Below are 19,209 nucleotides of genomic sequence, written 5' to 3'. Positions count from 1 at the left end.
ATCCATTCAGTGTGATTTGCTAAACATGCGCCTTTGTACTTTGTTATGAATGAGCAACTCCTTATGGTGAGCAAGAACAGACTGATCAGTCAGTTTACTCTGGACACACATGCAGGGGTGAAAAGGGGTTATGCAGGTTTTGTTGTTATTGTTGGATGACTCTTCACCAGGACCATGAGGTGTTAAAGCAGACCCAATTGAGAACAATCCCAACAGGGCAACAACATTACAACACAGTCTGCACATTGGCCTCCTCGTTAATTTGTATTGTAAGATGTAAAGTTAATTTTGTTTGCACTCCTAATGCATTACTGCTTTCCCAGCCGTCTATGACATAACCATTCTCAAATTCCCATTCGAATCGATTGTTTGCAAATAATTAAGCTTTTAAGAGATGGAGGTTTGTACACGACAAATTAGAGGTCCTGATCATTATAGATCAAAGAATGCAAATTTACCTGGATAGTGTGAGATGGCTGTGGTGATTGAAGTGTATTTGACTATAAATATTTTTGCTAAATACTTAGGGAATCTTGGTTGCATTCTGGGGACCATGAGAGAAGCTGGTGTAAGCAAGGGATGGGGAGGGATAAAACATCCAGGACTAAAACTTTGATGCAACTCTACAAAGCAGGATTGGAAAGAGACAGATACCTTCCATGTTTAAGAATGAATGATCTGTTGTGTAAAAGAGTTGGCAGTTTTTGAAAAGCTGTTGTTTTGCTTATCTCCGGCTGATGACGTGATGTCGGCCAGGATCTAGGATACAGTGTTTTCTCTCTGCTCGTGGCGAGAAGCTGAAGTTAGTGGAATGCTTGTACAGTAGCCTGGCTTGTAGCAAGCTGGTTCATTATGAAGTCATGGGGTTCTATCAAGGACAGTAAGCCATTCACTTCTTTGAGTTTGACACAATTCACTGTTAAAGCCCTTTTAGTACCAATTCGATTTTTTTCCCAAAAATGGTGTATTCCTTTCCTTCCTGATATTTTGCTTCAAAGGTTGGGGGTTAACTGCGGGAAGTCACGGTTTTCATGTGATTAGAGCAATTATTATGACTTTCTAAATCTACAAGTCGTCCTTGGCAAACAACAGGCACTGCATTAAAGAACAGATCAGCTGATCTCGGGAGTTTGAAGTACCACAAAATGAAATCTTCCTGTATTTTTGCTGATATTATTAGCGTGGGCATGTTGTTTTGTCATTTAACTTAAATCCCAGCATTGACCAATGCTACCCTTTTAAAAAGAACCACCAAATACTTTGCATTACAGACCAGAGACAGAATTCTTGAAAGTCAATAGCTGGAGGCAGTGTATCAATTAACGTTTAGCACGTCAAATTAGACTTAGTTCATAGCAATTACCTAAAAAACCAAATCACATGAATAGTAACAGATTTGAGAACAGTTATTAAATAATAAACAAGGGGGATTTATCTATTTTGGAAGTAGAAAGTGTCAATTTTGGCTTAAAACAAATTAATTATCTCCTCAGAAAGGAGACTTTAGGCAGGAGATTATTATTTGTCCATTATGTTCATTGTTTCTGTTGAAATGGTGTGATCATTGCCTATATCTAGATTCATGGCTTATCTGCTTTATTTTAGATTAGGTTCCCTACAGTGTGGAAACAGGCCCTTTGGACCAACAAGTCCCCACTGACCCTCTGAAGAGTAACCCACCCAGACCCATTTCCCTCTGACTAATGCACCTAACACGATGGGCAATTTAGCATGGCCAATCCACCCTGACCTGCACATCTTTGGACTGTGGGAGGAAACCGGAGCACCCGGAGGAAACCCACGCAGACACAGGGAGAATGTGCAAACTCCACACAGTCACCTGAATTTTTGTCAAAATGCAACAATTTTTAAAATTTTCCCAAAAGACATTGAGACATCCTCAGGCCCTCAATGTATATTCCAAAATACTGTCACATCATTGGAAGTTTAAAGGCAGCGATTTGAGACACACCCTACTTTTCTGAGTTCAGTGGCTTTTTCAAGAAACTGCAGCTACCTCAGAACCACTTTCTGGGAACAGCAGACTATATATCGGTGGTCTGAGGCTGAATACCTGGTGCTCTTTAGGAATTAATTCAAGCTGGGCGCTACACTGAGTTTAATTTTAATGCTGCCATTATGGTGATAATGTTTGCAGTGTAAAAGGTTTTACAGTGTCAGACCACAGGGCACTCTCTGCTAACACAGCAAGGGGTGACTGCTTAGCCGTTGAATGAGAACTCAGTTTCCCAGTTGGCACTATAAAAGGCTTTACTGTGTTGTTCTGGAATTCTTTAAAAACAATTGTTGAAAACATAAGCAAGAGATTTTCTTGCAAGTCAGAAGATCACCCTGCAAGTCTGGCCTATTTATAATTCTGAACAATTATGAAGGAGATCTATGGAATATATAAAATACTCTACTCCAACATTCTTGGAAAAGACCCTGATAGAGTTCCAATAAACACAGTGTTATTTTTGTAAGCAACAGGAAACTTAACAGAATCCAGCAATCTGTACAACATGAGGTAATGGAAATGTGAAGAAACAGTGCTGGAATTAATTGTTGTATCTGACTATTTATTGACTAAACTAGAAAAGGATTGGAAAGACTCTAGAGTTTCTTTCTAATGTTGCCTTTCAAAGCCTAGTGATAAAGAGGAGTCCATTGCCTAAGGCTTATTATGCGATGTCAGTGTTTATGAGGTGGCGATAACGCAATTTCTTTCAGAAACTATAATGTCTCAAAAGGTTTTTTATTAATTCATTCATGGGATGTGGGTGTCATTGCAAGGCCAGCATTTGTTGCTCATCCCTGATTGCCCCTTGAACTGACTGTCTTGAAGGGAGTGGGTTGCGAGGCCAGTTCACAGGGTAGTTTAAGAGCCAACCCCATTGCAATGGGTCTGGAGTCACATGTAAGCCAGACCGGGGAAAGATGGTAGATGTCCTTCCCTCAATGAGATTAGTGAACCAGATGGAGTCTGACAACACAGTGAAGTTTAATTGTTTGTGTGTCTACCTTTGCACATACCTCTGCACAATATTGTATTCCTTTTTGCCCACTGCACCTCCATTGTTCACTCCTTCATGGTTTCCTAGGAGTAAACGTGTGTTGAGTATGTACTGTCAGTCAGTCTGGTGATTCAATTTCATTAATTGAATTCAAGTTCCATGATCTGCTGTGGTGGGATTCAAACCCATGTCCACAAAGCCTGGTCCTCTGGATTACACTGCTCTCCCCTTGTTTTTAAGGAAGATACTGTTTGATCTTGCACAGATTGTTGAGTTTTTTCTGCGTATTACGCCAATATACTTTCATATGTTTTACAAGGTAAGTTAAAAGAAACTTGGTTCTGAGGAAAGGTCACTCGACCTGAAACGTTAACTCTGATTCCTCTCCACAGATGCTGCCAGACTTGCTGAGCTTCTCCAGCAGTTTCTGTTCTTGTTAAAAAAAAACTGGCATTTGTATAGCATCTTTCACATTCTCAGGACTTGCTAAAGCATTTCACAGTCAATGAAGTGCTTTCAAACTGTAGTCATTATTTCACTTCAGCCAATCAATTTCTGCACAGCAATAGAGAGCAATGAGATAAATGACCCGATTGTAGCGGTGTTAATTATGAAGAATTACTGTCTATTTGTAGCACAGAATTAGGCCATTCAGCCCTTAGGGCTCATGGCTCCACATGAATCTCCTTGAAGCCCATTGATGAGTTACAAAGTTCAGTACTATCTGGGGTAACACTGGTTAAAGCTAGATGATTCTGACTGGTGCATTGCTTTCAGCTTTAAAGGACATGTAGCTCAAATAAAAAAAGATCTAATGCTAATTAAAGCTAATGCCAGTACAGGAAGCCAGTTAGAAAATAAGAACATAAGAACTAGGAGCAGGAGTAGGCCGTCTGGCCCATCGAGCCTGCTCTCCCATTCAATAAGATCATGGCTGATCTTTTCATGGACTCAGCTCCACTTAACCTGCCTGCTCACTCTGATCCTTAATTCCTTTACTGTTCAAAAATCTATCTATCTTTGTCTTAAAAGCATTAAACCTTGAAGCCTCAACTGTTTCACAGGGAAGGAAATTCCACAGATTCACAACTCTCTGGGTGAAGAAGTTACTCTTCAGTTCTGGCCGAGCTAAGTTGGTTAGACATCCAATGGTGGTTCAGGATACTGCTGACAATGTGGGGATTAGTTCCATTCTGACTGGGATAGACCAAGATTCACTTGCCCATACAATCTTGGAATAAAAACACAGGTTAAGAAGTGGTTCGGAGACCCTGGAGGAATTGAGGGTGGGTGAAACATGAAAAAGAAGAAAGCACCATCTCTGAGGAATGCACGAAGCATTCGCAACAACGTCTTGGAGTGGATGCAGTTTAATAAAGTCTCTCAAAGATGTAGTTGCAGAGAGATGAAGCTTGAGAATGAAGAATTCCTGGATTTTCAGCAAAAAAGGACAAAGGAGGAAAGGTAGCTGTAAGAGTAAATCTTGGGATAAAGACAGTCAAGAGAAAGGGTCTCAGCTCAGAAAATCAAGACGTAGAATCAGTATGGATGGAGCTAAGAAGCAGCTAGAGGACAAAGAGCTTTGGTGGCAGTAATGTACATGCAGTAATTGTGATTTATGAGCACAGTATGAGAGGGGCACATGACAAAGACAATGTTGTAACCATGGAAATTGGACTGAACTATTCAGGGTCAAGGGGGATGTACCCGAACCCAACCCCACTCCTTCAGAAGAAAGGGGGTTAAAAACTCACCGGATTTGACAGAAAGCAGTCTTAACAAGCTGCCTGTCAGACCTCCACCACTCATTGGAAAGAAGTCCCATGCCTCAATTCTGGCCTGGCTCCTACAGGAAAGATGTTGTGAAACATGAAAGGGTTCAGAAAAGATTGAAAAGGATGTTGCCAGGGTCGGAAGGTTTGAGCTACAGGGAGAGGCTAAGTAGGCTGGGGCTGTTTTCCCTGGAGCGTTGGAGGCTGAGGGGTGACCTTATAGAGGTTTACAAAATCATGAGGGGAATGGATAGGGTAAATAGATAAGGTCTTTTCCCTGGGATGGGACAGTCTGGAACTAGAGGGCATAGGTTTAGTGTGAAAAGGGAAAGATTTATAAGGGACCTAAGGGACAACTTTTCACACAGAGGATGGTGCGTGTATGGAACGAGCTGCCAGAGGAAGTGGTGGAGGTTGGTACAGTTACAACATTTAAAAGGCATCTGGATGGGTACATGAGTAAGAAGGGTTTAGAGGTATGTGGGCCAAATGCTGGCAAATGGGACTAGACTAATTTAGGATATCTGGTCAGCATGAACGAGTTGGGCCGAAGGGCCTATTTCCGCGTTGTACATGTCCATGATTCTAAGAGCTGGGTAAGTTGAACCAATTTGAGCAGGGGGGTGGGAGCAGCATAGGGAGTGGAGCAAGGAAGGACAAAGGGGAAAGATCAGGTCTGAGGGAGGGATCTCCTTGATGCCCCCACAGTGACCCCCACTATGTTTCTACCTCAGACAGTGAAAAATAACCTCTGCACTTGCATCTGCGTTACAAAGCCCAGTAAATCAGGGCAGTGTTAGTCCTTACTTGCCACTTCTCTGGGTCATTAAAGGTCTCTATAAACCCAAGAGAGGTTGCTCTGGTGCACATCTTACTTACGCACTTGGCATATTTTACATGCCCCTCCCCACAGAAAATATGCAGTCATATTTTTGGGCATATTTTCTGTGGGGAGGGGCTTGTAAAATCCGGGCCATAACAGAGATGGCATGTTGATCGAACATAACCAGTGCATTAAAGAACCAACTAGGGAAGAGGCCATTTTAGGTTCCCTGACAGGGTGGGAGTCGAGGGGAAGATCTGTTTGACTGTGGTTACAAGCCAGAGACTTGCGAGAAGTATCCAGGAGAGAATGAATGAGAAATTGATGAGGAAAAGAACAGAAAATATTTGTCGAAATGGATGGTGAAAGAAATGGATTATGAAGCTTCCAATGTTACGTGGAAATGGAAAGAATTAACAACTCCATCCTTAGATTCAGAGATATTAAAACAGGGAATCAGAAAGTGGCAACAAAACAAATATTTTGTCATCAGCCTTTCTTGATGGAAGACACATAAAACATTTCAGAAATAAGAGTGGACCATTATTATTTATAAAGAAATGCACTAAAGAAATGATTGGGACTAAATATTCACCAGTCCTCTGTATCTCTGAACAGAAACAGAAATTGCTGGAGAAGCTGGCAGCATTAGTGGAGAGAAAGAGAGAGAGAGAGAGAGAGCAGGGTTCATGTTGTGTCTGATTTCCAGCATCCACAGTTCCGGTTAATCTTCTGGGCACAGAGATTTGAATCCCCTTGCGGCTAATGGTTAATTTGAATTCAGTTTTTAAACAGCTTCTCCAATGGTGACCATGAAACTATCGTCAATTGTTGTAAAACGTCGTCTGGTTCACTAATGTCCATTAAGGGAAGGAAATTTGCTGCCTTTACCCAGTCTGGCCTGCGTGTGACTCCAGGTCCACAGACCCAGATGGGCAAGAAATCCATAATGCCATTATCCTGTGAATGAGTGAAAGAGAAATCCACAGGAGAGGGCAGATGAGTCTTTGCAATAATGTTTCTGAGTTAACTGCACAGAGGCTGGTATCCTGTCATTAAATCACCCTTTATTTCCAAACTGAAAGAACTGCAGATGCTGTAAATCAGAAACAAAAACAAATTGCTGGAAACGCTCAGCAGGTCTGGTAGCGTCGGTGGAGAGAGATCAGAGTTAACGTTTTGGCTTGAACAAACTGCACCCTGGGAATGCAAGAGCTTTCTCAAAAGTGCCACTGCAAAAGGAAGGGACTAGGAGAGGGAAAGAGATGCAAATCTGAGGGAAAATGGCAAAGGGGAAACAAGATGAAGAAAGGTAATGAGAGAGGCTTACAGAGGTAAGTGGAGAGAGAGATGGAGGGAGAGAGTGGGAGGCAAAGGTTAGAGAAAGAAAGTGAGAGGAAGAGCCAGGGAGAAATAAAAAGGAAGATGTGGAGTAATAGATTAATAGAGGAAAGAAAGTGAGATTAACAATGAGAGAGAGAGAGAGAGAAAAATATGGAGAACTAGACAAAGAGAGAGAAAGAGTCAAAGACCACATTGAGAACAAGAGAAATGGAATAGCTTTTTCCCGTACTACACTGTCACCGCAACAGAAGAGCTTTTAGATAAAGCCTGTCAAAAAGTGTGGTGCTGGAAAAGTACAACAGGTAAGGCAGCATCTGAGGAGCAGGAGAGTCAACATTTCAGGGAAGCAGATTTTAAGAAGAATCCCAGATTTTAAGGAGGTAGAGAGCCAGCGAGGTTTCAAGAGGGAATCCCAGAACTTGTGGCCCAGTCAGCTAACAACACAGTCGCCAATGGTGAAGCAATGGGGATCGGGGGGGAGCTGAAGGAATGATTATCAGAGATATTCACTGACCTTTGAGGGTCCTGGGGCTGGAGGGAAGAAAGAGAGAGTGAAGCCATGAAGGGATTTGGAAACACGGATTGGAATTTTAACTGGAGGTGTTGCCTAACTGGGTGCCTGTGTTGGTCAGGGAACAGAGAGGCGATGAATGAACAGGACCTAAGGCAAGCTCAGGCCCGTGGCTGCAGAGTCTTGGAGGACCTCACGGACGAATCCAGCTAGGTTGTTAACTTAGTGACAATGCAAGCTGAATACCAGGTATAACATTAGTATCTTTGCTTGGCTTGCAAATAACTGAAGGGAGTGTAGAAGGTCTTGAGGCACAGTAGTAGCATAATTACCTCTGCTTCCAGAAACTCTGAGTACAAGACCACTCCAGTTCTTGCTGGCCATGAATTGATCATGGGCCAGACAGGTTGACTTGTCAGTCTGTAAATTCCTCCAGTTCCCTTAGTGCCTGGCGAAAGATCAACAGAATGTCTTAGAGAGCCATCCCTGCAGTAGACTCTGACAAAGCACCACAGTGTAGTGCCCATAAACGTGCATCAATGCGTAAAGTCTATGGCCCCATTCTCAGAAATGAGGACAGGACAAGGTAGAGGCAAATGAAGAAAATGTTGAGTATGGTATATTCCTCAAGGTAGAACAGAATAAAAGTATATTTCACTTATCATAACAAAGATATCCAGCACTGTGCACATTGTATGCTAAAAGCAGCAAGTACACATGCATTTCCCCTCAATGTAAATCTAGGCAGAAGGCTCATGGATCTGCTTCCCTAATACACTGGGTGTCATCTAACTGCAGTCAGTGGAAGGCATCTTTTGAATGGGTGCATAGGGAGTTGACTTTGTAAAATGAACAAGTTTGTTGTCTCAGTGATTGCAGCCTCAAAATATTGACGTGATCAGGCTGGGAGGGGATATCGATGCGTGTCCAAAGATATTCAGCCTTGGACTTTCCCTTACTGATCGTACCATTAATACTGTGCAGTGTACAGTATAACTCTGGTCAGAGGTTAGACAATGCATTCTACACCTATGCCTCAGTGTCAGGCTGGAGTTTCGGTTTGATCTCAATATTGTGTTCTCCAATTATAGACTTGAGAGGAAGATCCCATACATCATTCAAGTCAAAATCAGAAATACTTTTTTGACTGTTGCTTTGTTGATTAAAGTTTTTAATATTTTTTGATTATTGAACTACTTTTTGCCCTTCTGAGGGAAAGCACAAAATCTTGTTATTTTGACTGTACATATATAGTAACATGTAGTATGTGTGTGGTGCAGAGAATTATCCCCACTTCGAATCATGCATAATTCTTTTCAACACTAGCTCAGATTTCTGATAATGCATTAAATGCTATTTAAATCCATTTATTTATTGTTCCTGGGACTTGGGTGTCATTCTGATTGTCCTGGAGAATGTGGGAATAAGCTGTCATCTTGCATCAGTGCAATCCATGTCGATCCACAATGTTGTAAGGGAGGGAGTTCAGGATTTTGACCCAGCGACACTGAAGGAACGGTGATGTGTTTCCAAGTCAGGATGGGGAGTGCTTGGAGGGGAACTTGCAGGGGGGTGGTGTACCCATGTATCTGCTACTGTTCTCTTTGTGGTGGTGGAGGTGTGAGTTTGGAAGGTGCAGTCAAAGGAGCCCTGAAGAGTGGCCGAAGTACAGTTTGTATAATCATGCACACCGAGGGAGATAGATTCTAGATTTAACTTGGTAGAAAGTGTGCTGATCAAGTGGGCCCCTTTGCCTTGCATGGTGTCAAGTTTTTTAATGTTGTTGGACCTGCAAGTGGGGAATATTCCATTACACTGACTTGTGCCTTGTGATAGTGGGCAAGCTTTAGAAAGTCAGCAGATGTGTTAGACACTGCCGGGTCTCTGGCCTGCTCTTGTAGCCCCAGTCTTTAGATGGCTAAATATTTTTGGTAACCCCAGGATGTTGATAATGGGGAGAATTGAATCATACATTGTTGAATGCCAAGAGGAATGGCTCCAGTTAAGTTTCTGGTCATCAGTTCTGGTTTTATTATCAGAGATAGGGGTCACATTAATGATTACTTGAAAATTTTGGAATGGTGCAATCAGAAACTTTGAATTAGTGGGCTTGAGATTCCAAGGAAAGTTTGGTGATTGTTTTTTCAAAAATTAGAATTTTATAATATTGCACACCCGAAGGATAAATGGGAAGCAGATACTAATTAATTTTTACGGTCTTCTGTGAAATTGCCTGTCTAGTTCTCTAATAAACTTGAGTGAGCAGGTACAGCTAGCATCTTAATTAATGTAGCTGTTTCTACACTTCAGTTAACTTTATAATTGGCTTCCCATTTGCTGTCATTAATTAGATGATTTCAGATCCCACTAATGCTTAGGAGACTACCAAACCTCAGCTTACTTACGTTAATTAATGAACATATTCTAACTTGGTGCATTTTCACACTGCTTATAAGTCCTCTTGCCTGATTGCCCTAACCTAACTGTGGTTCTCTGCTTTGGCATTTTGCAGCATCCTTACCCATCAGAAGAGCAGAAGAAGCAGCTGGCTCAAGATACAGGGCTTACAATTTTACAAGTGAACAACTGGTATGTAGTTTGATTTTGCTGACATACAGACAGCGCTGCGGCCCCTGGCAAATTCCACCTAATGATCTCCGTTAAGAGAACACACCTTGTGGTCCCTTCAAATAGCTCAAGAGGAAAGATGTTCCCTGTAGATAACCCAGTAACTGGTCTCATTCTGTTTTGCTTCCCTCTGCATCTATGTGCATACGTTATGTTTAATTAGATTTGAACAAAGTTGTCGGTGAAGAAATAATTAGGTTGAGGATCCCTACCAAGGAAAATTGGCAGATAATGGTAATGTTTTAAGATTTTTTTAATGTTTCGATGCTATTGGGCAATAGAATTACTGTCCAAATATATCATTCTGTTTAAATACTGATTGGCCGTGGCATCATCAGGGAAATAGCTTGGAGCGGTCAGTGGTGCTGAGCTTGACGTGTGTGTGAGGAAACTGAATTACCCTCAGCAGATCCAGCCGTTAACCCGGGGTGCTTCAGTGTTCTTGTCATTTCAGCTGTGTGTTAATTCAGCTCCCTCACGCTCCAGGCCAATTCCTAAATTATGTCATCAACACTCCGCCTTGCAACAGAAATATGCAAACAAAAATACAACAAAGCAAACGGATCTCACAGTCACCTCCTCCTCGGCTCCTTGCCCACAGCTCTTATTAGAAGAAAAGAAAAGTGTGACAGGCTGTTTAAATTTAAATGTCACCTTTTAAATGTCGGTTTAACAAGGTTTAAACTGGTTGTCGCACAGTTACCGCCATTTAATTAATTTATATGGGAAAGAACACTTTATAGTCCAAAAAAAAACCAACCTTAACATTGACTCTGTTTCCACCACCTCGGTTGAGTTATCTTTGTGCAATTGTGTGATGAATTGGAGAGTAGAATGATGAGAACCTACGGAGTCAGTGATGGAAGCCTGGCTTTACCTCCGTCCAATGTTAGTGGTTAACTTTAATAGTGGGTGCATTCATACTGGGGGTGGGGGGAAGGTGCAAACCAGTCTTGTACCCAATCACACCAGTTTCCCGACTGGGATAAAATAGATCTCATTGGATAGGAGGGTGTAAAATCAACATTTGAGCTGATCTTTCCGTCCCAATGATGGGTTAAAATTAGGCCCAGAGTATTTTGAATGTCAGTGCACCTCTGCAGTGTCGTCAACCCCCCCACACCACCACCAACATCACCACACACAACCCCTCCTCAGTCCATGCTACACCCCTCATCCCTTTCCTGGTTTTTTGCTGTGATACTAGTCTTTGGTTTCTTGCTGTCTGTTCCTGTACAACCATTCCTCACCTGTCAGTGGTCATCACCAGAGTTACGCAACTCTAGAAGCTGGAGCTTGTCTGACACCCTCAGTAAAGTACAGGAATGTCTCACAGAACTTCACAGAAATAAAAAGACAGATGTGAACAGAGTAGAGGGGGTGGGAATGTTCCCACTCATAAATAGGTTGAGAACGAGAATGGAACAGGTTTACTATGATGGCTAAAAGAAGTAGAATTGACACAAGGAGAAGCTTTTAACAGTGTGTGGTTAGGGTCTGGAATGCATTGCCTGAAAGTGCGGTGGAGGCAGGATCAATCAAGACATTCAAAAGGGAATTCAATGGTTGCTTAAAGGGAGCAGTGTGCAGGGTTACAGAGGATGACATTAAGTAAATTGTTCATCTGGAGAGTCAGTGCAGACATGCTGGGCTCTCTGGCTTCCTTCTGTGCTGTAATAATTCTGTGGATTCTGAGAGTGTGGAAGGAGCCAGATAGCTGACCCTGATCTTCCCTAGCACCCAGACGGGATAATTCTCCAGTAATCAGGGTGGAAATTAATTGATATCTTTATTCCTCCTCTTTGGCCTGGTGATGGTCTAGCTCATCCTAGCTTGGCTCAGCCTCATGACCCCATCTCAATCTTGAAGTGAAACAGAGATTTTTGGGTTTATACAGTTTATCCACTGACCTGAGAGAATGCTTTTATCTAGCAGGCTGTAAGATATTTAACAAACTGAAATCCATACATTGAATTGGGCAGCCAAAGAATTTCAGAGTTTTACAAAGTTTTCATTGAACGTCTGTGTTTAACGCAAACTTCTGTTTCCACCTTCCCCTTCTGGTCCTTTTCCCCTGGTCCAGAAGCTACACCCTTCATGAGGAAGAATTTATTTTTTAATTGTTCAACAATGTTATACATGTCTCTGGAGCAGCTGGGACTTGAATCCAGGTCTCCTGGCTCGGAGATAGGGACATTACCACTGCACCACAGGAACCCTAAAGACCTGAGTGGAAATACCAAGCCCAATGAGTATCATCTTCTCCCAGTCAAATCTAGAGCTGTTTCTGTTTCACTCTAACAGGAAGCTTCATGTTAGAGAAGTGACTAATAGCACTGAAAATGTGTTGCTGGAAAAGCGCAGCAGGTCAGGCAGCATCCTAGGAGCAGGCGAATCGACATTTCGGGCATAAGCCCTTCTTCAGGAGCTCTGATTCTCCTGCTGCTTGGATGCTGCCTGACCTGCTGCGCTTTTCCAGCAACACATTTTCAGCTCTGATCTCCAGCATCTGCAGTCCTCGCTTTCTCCTGACGAATAGCACTGCCTAACATGTAGCTGTCTGGGGTTCACTTCCCTGATGGGGAATGTCTAACTGCTGTATGTAACTAGTATTTCTTTAAGGGAGCTTGTGGTGCAGTGGTAATTCCCCTGTCTCTAAGCTAGGTGACCTGGGTTCAAGTACCACCCAGAGGTGTGTAATGACATCTCTGAACACATTGCTTGGAAAATATCGATCAGAACTTCTGTTTGATCTGTGAATGGACCTGTGTTTCTAACCAGTATGTTAATATTGCCATGTAAAGCTGATCAAGAACTAAAGGATTTTGAACCTCTTTGGGACATCAGTGCATGTTGGAACCTCTGAATTATTACTACATTCAGGGCCTCAGTTTAGACCACCCCTCTCCCATTTTAAAGGCAGCTCCTGAGAGAGTGCAGCACCTCCTGCATTGACATGGCAGCCCAGCTATTGTCCTGTGCTCTGCAACCCAGGCATGAACCTGTTTTAACCTTCAGGTGGCCTGAGGGTCCTTCCTTTTGTTGTCTGATTTCTGACACTGGTGTAGCTAAATCCATTTTCCTGAGCCTGGGATCAAATTCCAGTGCTCCCAGCTCGGCAATCACCAGTGGGTGAACCCTGCTCAGAGATAACTCATTGTCTGTGCAGTTCTCTTTGAGACATCTCAAAGATACGAGAGAAATGCGGGATTCATGAGGAGAATGGAGACTCTTCGCACTCAGGGAAGATTGAATAGGCCGGGGACTGTTTTCTTTGGAGCAGAGGGGAGATTTATTTGAGGTGTATATAATGTAAAGGGACCTAAAGAAAGCTGATAGGAAGGGCCAGTGTCCTTTAGTAGACAGGTTAATAACCAGGAGGCACGGATTTAATTTAATTGAAGAAAGATTAGCGGGGAAATGCAGAGAGAGAAAAAAAAATCACCCAGAGGGAGTCTGGCGCCCATGGCTGAAAAGGTATTAGCAGCAGAAATGCCTGTTGCATTAAAAAGGGCAGAAGGATATGAACTTGGAGATGTGTAACCTACAGGGTTACAGAGCATTAGAAAACAGGATTATATGGATGGATCTCTCCCAGCAGTCAAAGACTCAGGCTCAGGTTCAGGGGAAGGCTTGACTGAGCTCATAGAGTCCTACAGCACAGAGGAGGCCCTTTGATCATCAAGTGAGTGCTGACTTATTTACACTCGGTAGAAATTTTGACAGAGCAGCAAGAAGAGACGGGTTCTAATGGCAAGATGACGAGGAGTGAGAGATTTAGAATGTCACTAGTCTTTCTTTAAGGGAGTGAATGTGCAGTGGTAGTGCCCCCGTCTGTAAGCCACGTGACCTGTATCCAAGTGGCACCCAGAGATGTGTAATGACATTCCTGAACAGGCAAAACAGAAGAACTAAAAGTGAGAACTTGTTATGATTCAGTGAGTTGTTGTGATCTGAAATGTGTTTCCTGGGACGGTGGCAAATGTAATTCCAATAATAACATTCAAAAGGAAATTGAAGAAGTCATTGATGAGTGAAACGATGTAGAGATTTGGGAAAAAGGCGGTAGAGTGATTATAGAATACTTTCAAAGAGCCAGTAGCGGAGCAGCAGGCTGAAAGGACTCCCTCTCATTCTGCTCTTCGATGGTACGAGTATTCTAGAGTATTTTTATTAAGATGAATAAAGCGTGATTGAATAATAAGAATACTAAATAAACTCAAATTTTCCGGAGATTATAGGAAATTGGGAGACTGATTTGCTCATACAGAATTTGGGTTAAGTCCCTGGTTATAGACATATCTATGTGGCTCCTCTCTCCTAAATCTGAACTGACGTGAATTGGGAATTCTTGCATAAATTCTCAAAACAGTAGCCAGACTTTGACAGTGAAAGTCCAGAGGAATGACCTGCTGTGGGGTGTGAAAATGTCTTGACATGAAGGATAAAAACAATTCTGGAAATTATAGACTTGTCCTCCCAAAATTATTAGTGTAGAAAGTCCTTAATGGCATAGTATGAGCTCTTTGTAGGATAGGGTGACTGAACGCTGTTTGTATGCTGCCCCTTTGTGATTACCTTGGATTGTGAAGCTCATTGAGGAAGGTGAGAATGTGACTACACCTGTGGTTTATAGTCTCCCAGTACATGAGACTATAAGATATAGGAACAGAAGCCATTCAGCACATTGAGTTTCTCTTCACTATTCAATGAGAGCACTGATGATCTGATAATCCTAACTCTATCTTTCCCATAACTCCTGATTCCCTCACTGATTACAAATCTACTTACCTCAGCCTTGAATATGCCCCAGTCTCCATAACCCCCTGTGGTAAAGAATTCCATAGATTCGCTACTCTCCTCATTTCTGTATTGGTTGGGTGAATCCTTACTTTGAGGTGATGCCCCCTGGTGTTAGAGTCTCCCACAAAGGGAAACAAGTTCTCAGTGTCTACCCTGTCAAGCCCCCAAAGAATCTTGTACGTTTCAATTACATCATTCAATAACGTCATTCAATTACATCATTCAATAATGTAATTCTATTCAACTCCCAAGGAGTACAGGCCCAACCTACTCAAGCTCTCCACATAACGCAGTCCCTGCATATAGTGAACCTTCTCCAGTGCCAATATATCATTCCTTCAATAAGGGAATAATTTTATATTCCATTCCCTTTGAAATAAAGGCGATATTCTATTCGCTTTCCCGAATACCCACTGAATGCAGGTTCTAGCGTTTTGTGATTCATGCACAAAGTCTCCAAAATCCCTCTGTGCTGCAGTTTTCTACAGTATTTCTTCATTTAACTAATATTCAATTCCTGTATTCTTCTTCCTACCAAATAATTGTGGCTCCAACTCTGATTCCTGACGCACATCACTAGTTGCAGGTTGCCAAACTGACAGTGACCCCCTTATCCCAACCCAGACTTCTCTTAATTAGCCAATCCCATATCCATGTTAGTATACCCGATCCAGCAGCAAGGGCACTTAGCTCATTAATGAGTCCAATGTGTGTCACCTTATGAAATGTCTTATGAAAATCCAAATGTATTAAATCCATTGTTTTCATTTTATCTATCCTGCTTGTTACCTCCTCAAAGAGTTTTCCCTTGAAGTCATGTTGACTCTGCTTGATCATAGTATGTATTTCTAAATACTCTGCTATTACATCTTTTATAATAGATTCCACCATTTGCCCACTAACAGATGTTAAGCCAACCATTGATAGATTCGTTTTGTTTATCTCCTTCCCATCATAAATAAAGGTGCTCCATTGGCAGTTTTCCAATCCTCAGGCACTTTTCCAGAATCTAAGAATTCTTGGGAGATTGCAACCAGTGCATCCGTTATCTCTGTAGCTACTTATGTTAATATGCTAGGATGCATCCCATCAAGCCCAGGGAACGTAAAGGTCTTTAGGCCTATTAATTTTCCTTGGACCTTTTTCTCCAGTGATGGTTATTGGATTTATTACCTATCCCCTTCTAACCTCTTGATTACGGAGTAATTTTGAAATGCTATTCATGTCTTCTACCATGAAAATTGATGCAAAACATTAATTCAACAGCTCTACAATTTCCTGGATTCCCATTATTATTTCCTCAGCCACCTCCTCTAAGAGACTATGTTCACTTTGGCTTCTCTCTTCCTTTTTATATATTTGAAGAAGCTCTTCCTGTCCATCTTGATTTTACCTGCAAGCTTCAAGTCTCGAGGGACTGTCCAATCACGTGCAGAACTGCAGTGTGCTGCTTCTGACCATAACGTTCGCAATAGGTTTTCTGATTGAATTTGCTTTCCCTACAACATGATGCTCCATTCCATTTATTGAGTGACCGGGGTTGGGGTTTAAATCTGAATGCTTACTTAATCCCACATTGATCCCAGTTAACAGTCAAATGCAGGGTCACAGTCTGTGACTATCTCCTGGGGGTGGTTGCCAGCCACTTTAGTTGTAACGCATTCAGGAATTGAGTTGGAAGCTGTCTTCTAAATTACCTTGAAACACCAGTGAAGGTGGAGTTGATCTGTATCAACATGGCAGAGGTAGTCTGGCTGCTATCCCAGTTTTGAGGAAGGCATCATTGTCATAGAGATGTACGGCATGGAAACAGACCTTTTGGTCCAACTCTTCCATACTGACCAGACATCCTAAATAAATCTAGTCTCATATCCCTCTAAACCCTTCATATTCATAAACCCATCCAGATGCCTTTTAAATATTGTAACAGTACCAACCTCCACACTTCCTCTGGCAGTTCATTCCATGCACACACCACCGTCTGCGTGAAAAAGTTGCCTCTCAGGTCCCTTTCATATCTTTCCCCTCGCACCTTAAACCTATACCCTCTAATTTTGGACTCCCCTTCCCTGAGGAAAAGGCCTTGTCTATTTACCCTATCCATGCCCCTTCATGATTTTATAAACCTCTATAAGGTCACTCCTCAGCCTCCGACGCTCCAGGGAAAACAGCCCCAGCCTATCCGGACTCTCCCTTTAGCTCAAACCCTCCAACCCTGGCAACATCCTTGTAAATCTTTTCTGAACGGTTTCAAGTTTCACAACATTCTTTCTATAGGAGGAAACCAGAATTGCACACAGTATTCCAAAAATGGCATTACCAATGTCCTGTACAGCTACAACATGACCTCCCAACTCCTATGCTCAATACTCTGACCAATAAAGGCAAGCATACCAAACGCCTTCTTCACATTGAGTGGGATTTGTCTTCATTTGGAAGAAATGGTGATTGAAGCAGAATGTGATCTTGTCTGGAAGGAAGAGAGAAGTAAGCAGTTGCACATATGGAAATACAATAATTCACAATACAGAATTGACTACCCCAGCTTGTCCAATCTTGCCATGTAACTAAGTCCCAGTAGCAGATGAACACTTCCTGTGGCTTTGGTTGCATCAATCTCTGATTAACATTGGGTGCACTCCACGGTGGTTAGTCTGTTGACTGCCACCTGTTTAATCCTCTAAAATGGTGTATTGTCTCCAATCATCTTAACAGATAAGACAAACCCTTTCAGTTGCAAACAGGCGATAAAACTCAGTAACAAGGCATGATTTGTTGCTGTACATCAACACACTGTAAATCAGACTTCATATACTTGCAGCTCTGAAATTCTGCTGGGGATCGAAATTCAATAGCCATTAAAACTAACTGTATCTAATTAATTGTCTAAATATTTTAGATGGATGTTTGTAGTAGGAAATTCTACTCTCTTTGATGTGAAAAACCAGAAAATCACCAGAACAAGTTCGCAATGTTCCGGGGGTTGCCAGTTAGCAGATAAAAATATTTTGTTCTTTCAATAAGTGCCAGGGATTAATATTTTACAGCTTTGATTACAACCATAATCCATTTTAGTGATTAAATTGGACTCCCATGTTGACATCACCTGCATTACAAACCATGTTCGTTTAGCAAGAGAAGGGAGCAAGCCTAGAGGAGAGATTTGTGATTCTCTATTATTAAACCCCATTATAGAAAATGTAATTTCTGTCACTATAATCCGTGCATTGTTCAATTTCAGTGCCAGAGAGATAACTAGCTACTTACAATATATTTGCCTTTGGAGATTTAATTTACAAAGTGCACTATCTGGCAGGCACAGGCAGACTAACATGACTGAAGCTTGTAAGGGTTATCAGCTTCTCTGACCCGAGAACAACCCTGCACAATCGATTTCTGTGACGGTGAGGGGGCTGAGAGTGCTGGGGGTGGATGCAGAGTTACAGTCAGGGATAATGGGATAGTAGTTTGCAAACAGCCGACAGTCAAGAAGGGTGCTTCCAGCACCATTGCAGTTTGAGTTAACGCATCGTCCAAACGGGACACATCCTGTCAGGCTGCAGGGTCGTACCTCAGAGCTGGGGGCTCGGTGGTTTACTATCAGACCAGAATCCTCACACATGTATCAATGTTTCAGTGACAATTTATAGCTTCGACCCTGCATGATGGCATTGAAGAGATCCACGTGATGTAATTCCTTCCTATGCAATCTAACCATATGTGTAGACTCTTGAATGTAGGTCAAGGCTGCAGTGGATGGTTCTATTTAAAGTCATCTTTGAGTTCTGTTTTCACCCTGGACTTTTTATAGATCACCGATGTTTAATCACACTGCCAACGCACCATTACATTACATTGTTTCATTATGTTTTATGGATACAAATATTTTGTCATATAATATTTCAAGGAGACAGAATTGGCTGAGTGACAGGAAACAGAGTGTAATGGTTAATGGATTTTCTTTGGACATGGGCAAGGTATGTAGTGAAGTTCCCTAGGGGTCAGTGCTGGCTGGGATCTTTGCTTTACCTGATCTATATTAATAATCTAGACCTTGGCGTACAGGGCACAGTTTCACAATTTGCTGCTGATAGGAAACTCAGAAGCGCTGGAAACTGTGAGTAGTCCAGGAGAGAAGTTCAAAAGAACAAGGGCAAGTTGGTAGAATGTGCAGACAGGTGTAATTCAGTGCAGGAGAAGTATGTGGTGATGCACTTTGAAGGAAGAAGATGGGCAGACCGAATAAATTAAAGGATTGCACTCTTATGGGGCAGAGAGATCTGGATGTGCAGATGTATGTAAGTCATTAAAAGT

General features: G+C 42.1%; 1 protein-coding gene across 4 annotated transcripts in view; it reads left to right on the top strand.

Moving 5' to 3' along the window:
• The window catches only part of LOC140483348 (homeobox protein Meis1), a 302,240-nt gene that overhangs the window by 204,017 nt on the left and 79,014 nt on the right, over positions 1-19,209 (top strand). For all 4 annotated transcript variants that reach the window (XM_072581546.1, XM_072581547.1, XM_072581548.1 and 1 more), the window contains exon 9: positions 9,977-10,053. In XM_072581546.1, coding sequence (XP_072437647.1) covers positions 9,977-10,053 — 77 coding nt within the window. The remainder of the gene's footprint in view (positions 1-9,976; positions 10,054-19,209) is intronic.

The sequence above is a fragment of the Chiloscyllium punctatum genome, chromosome 11, assembly GCF_047496795.1.
Source record: "Chiloscyllium punctatum isolate Juve2018m chromosome 11, sChiPun1.3, whole genome shotgun sequence".
Lineage (NCBI taxonomy): Eukaryota > Metazoa > Chordata > Chondrichthyes > Orectolobiformes > Hemiscylliidae > Chiloscyllium > Chiloscyllium punctatum.
This window is presented reverse-complemented; position numbering and strand designations above follow the sequence as displayed.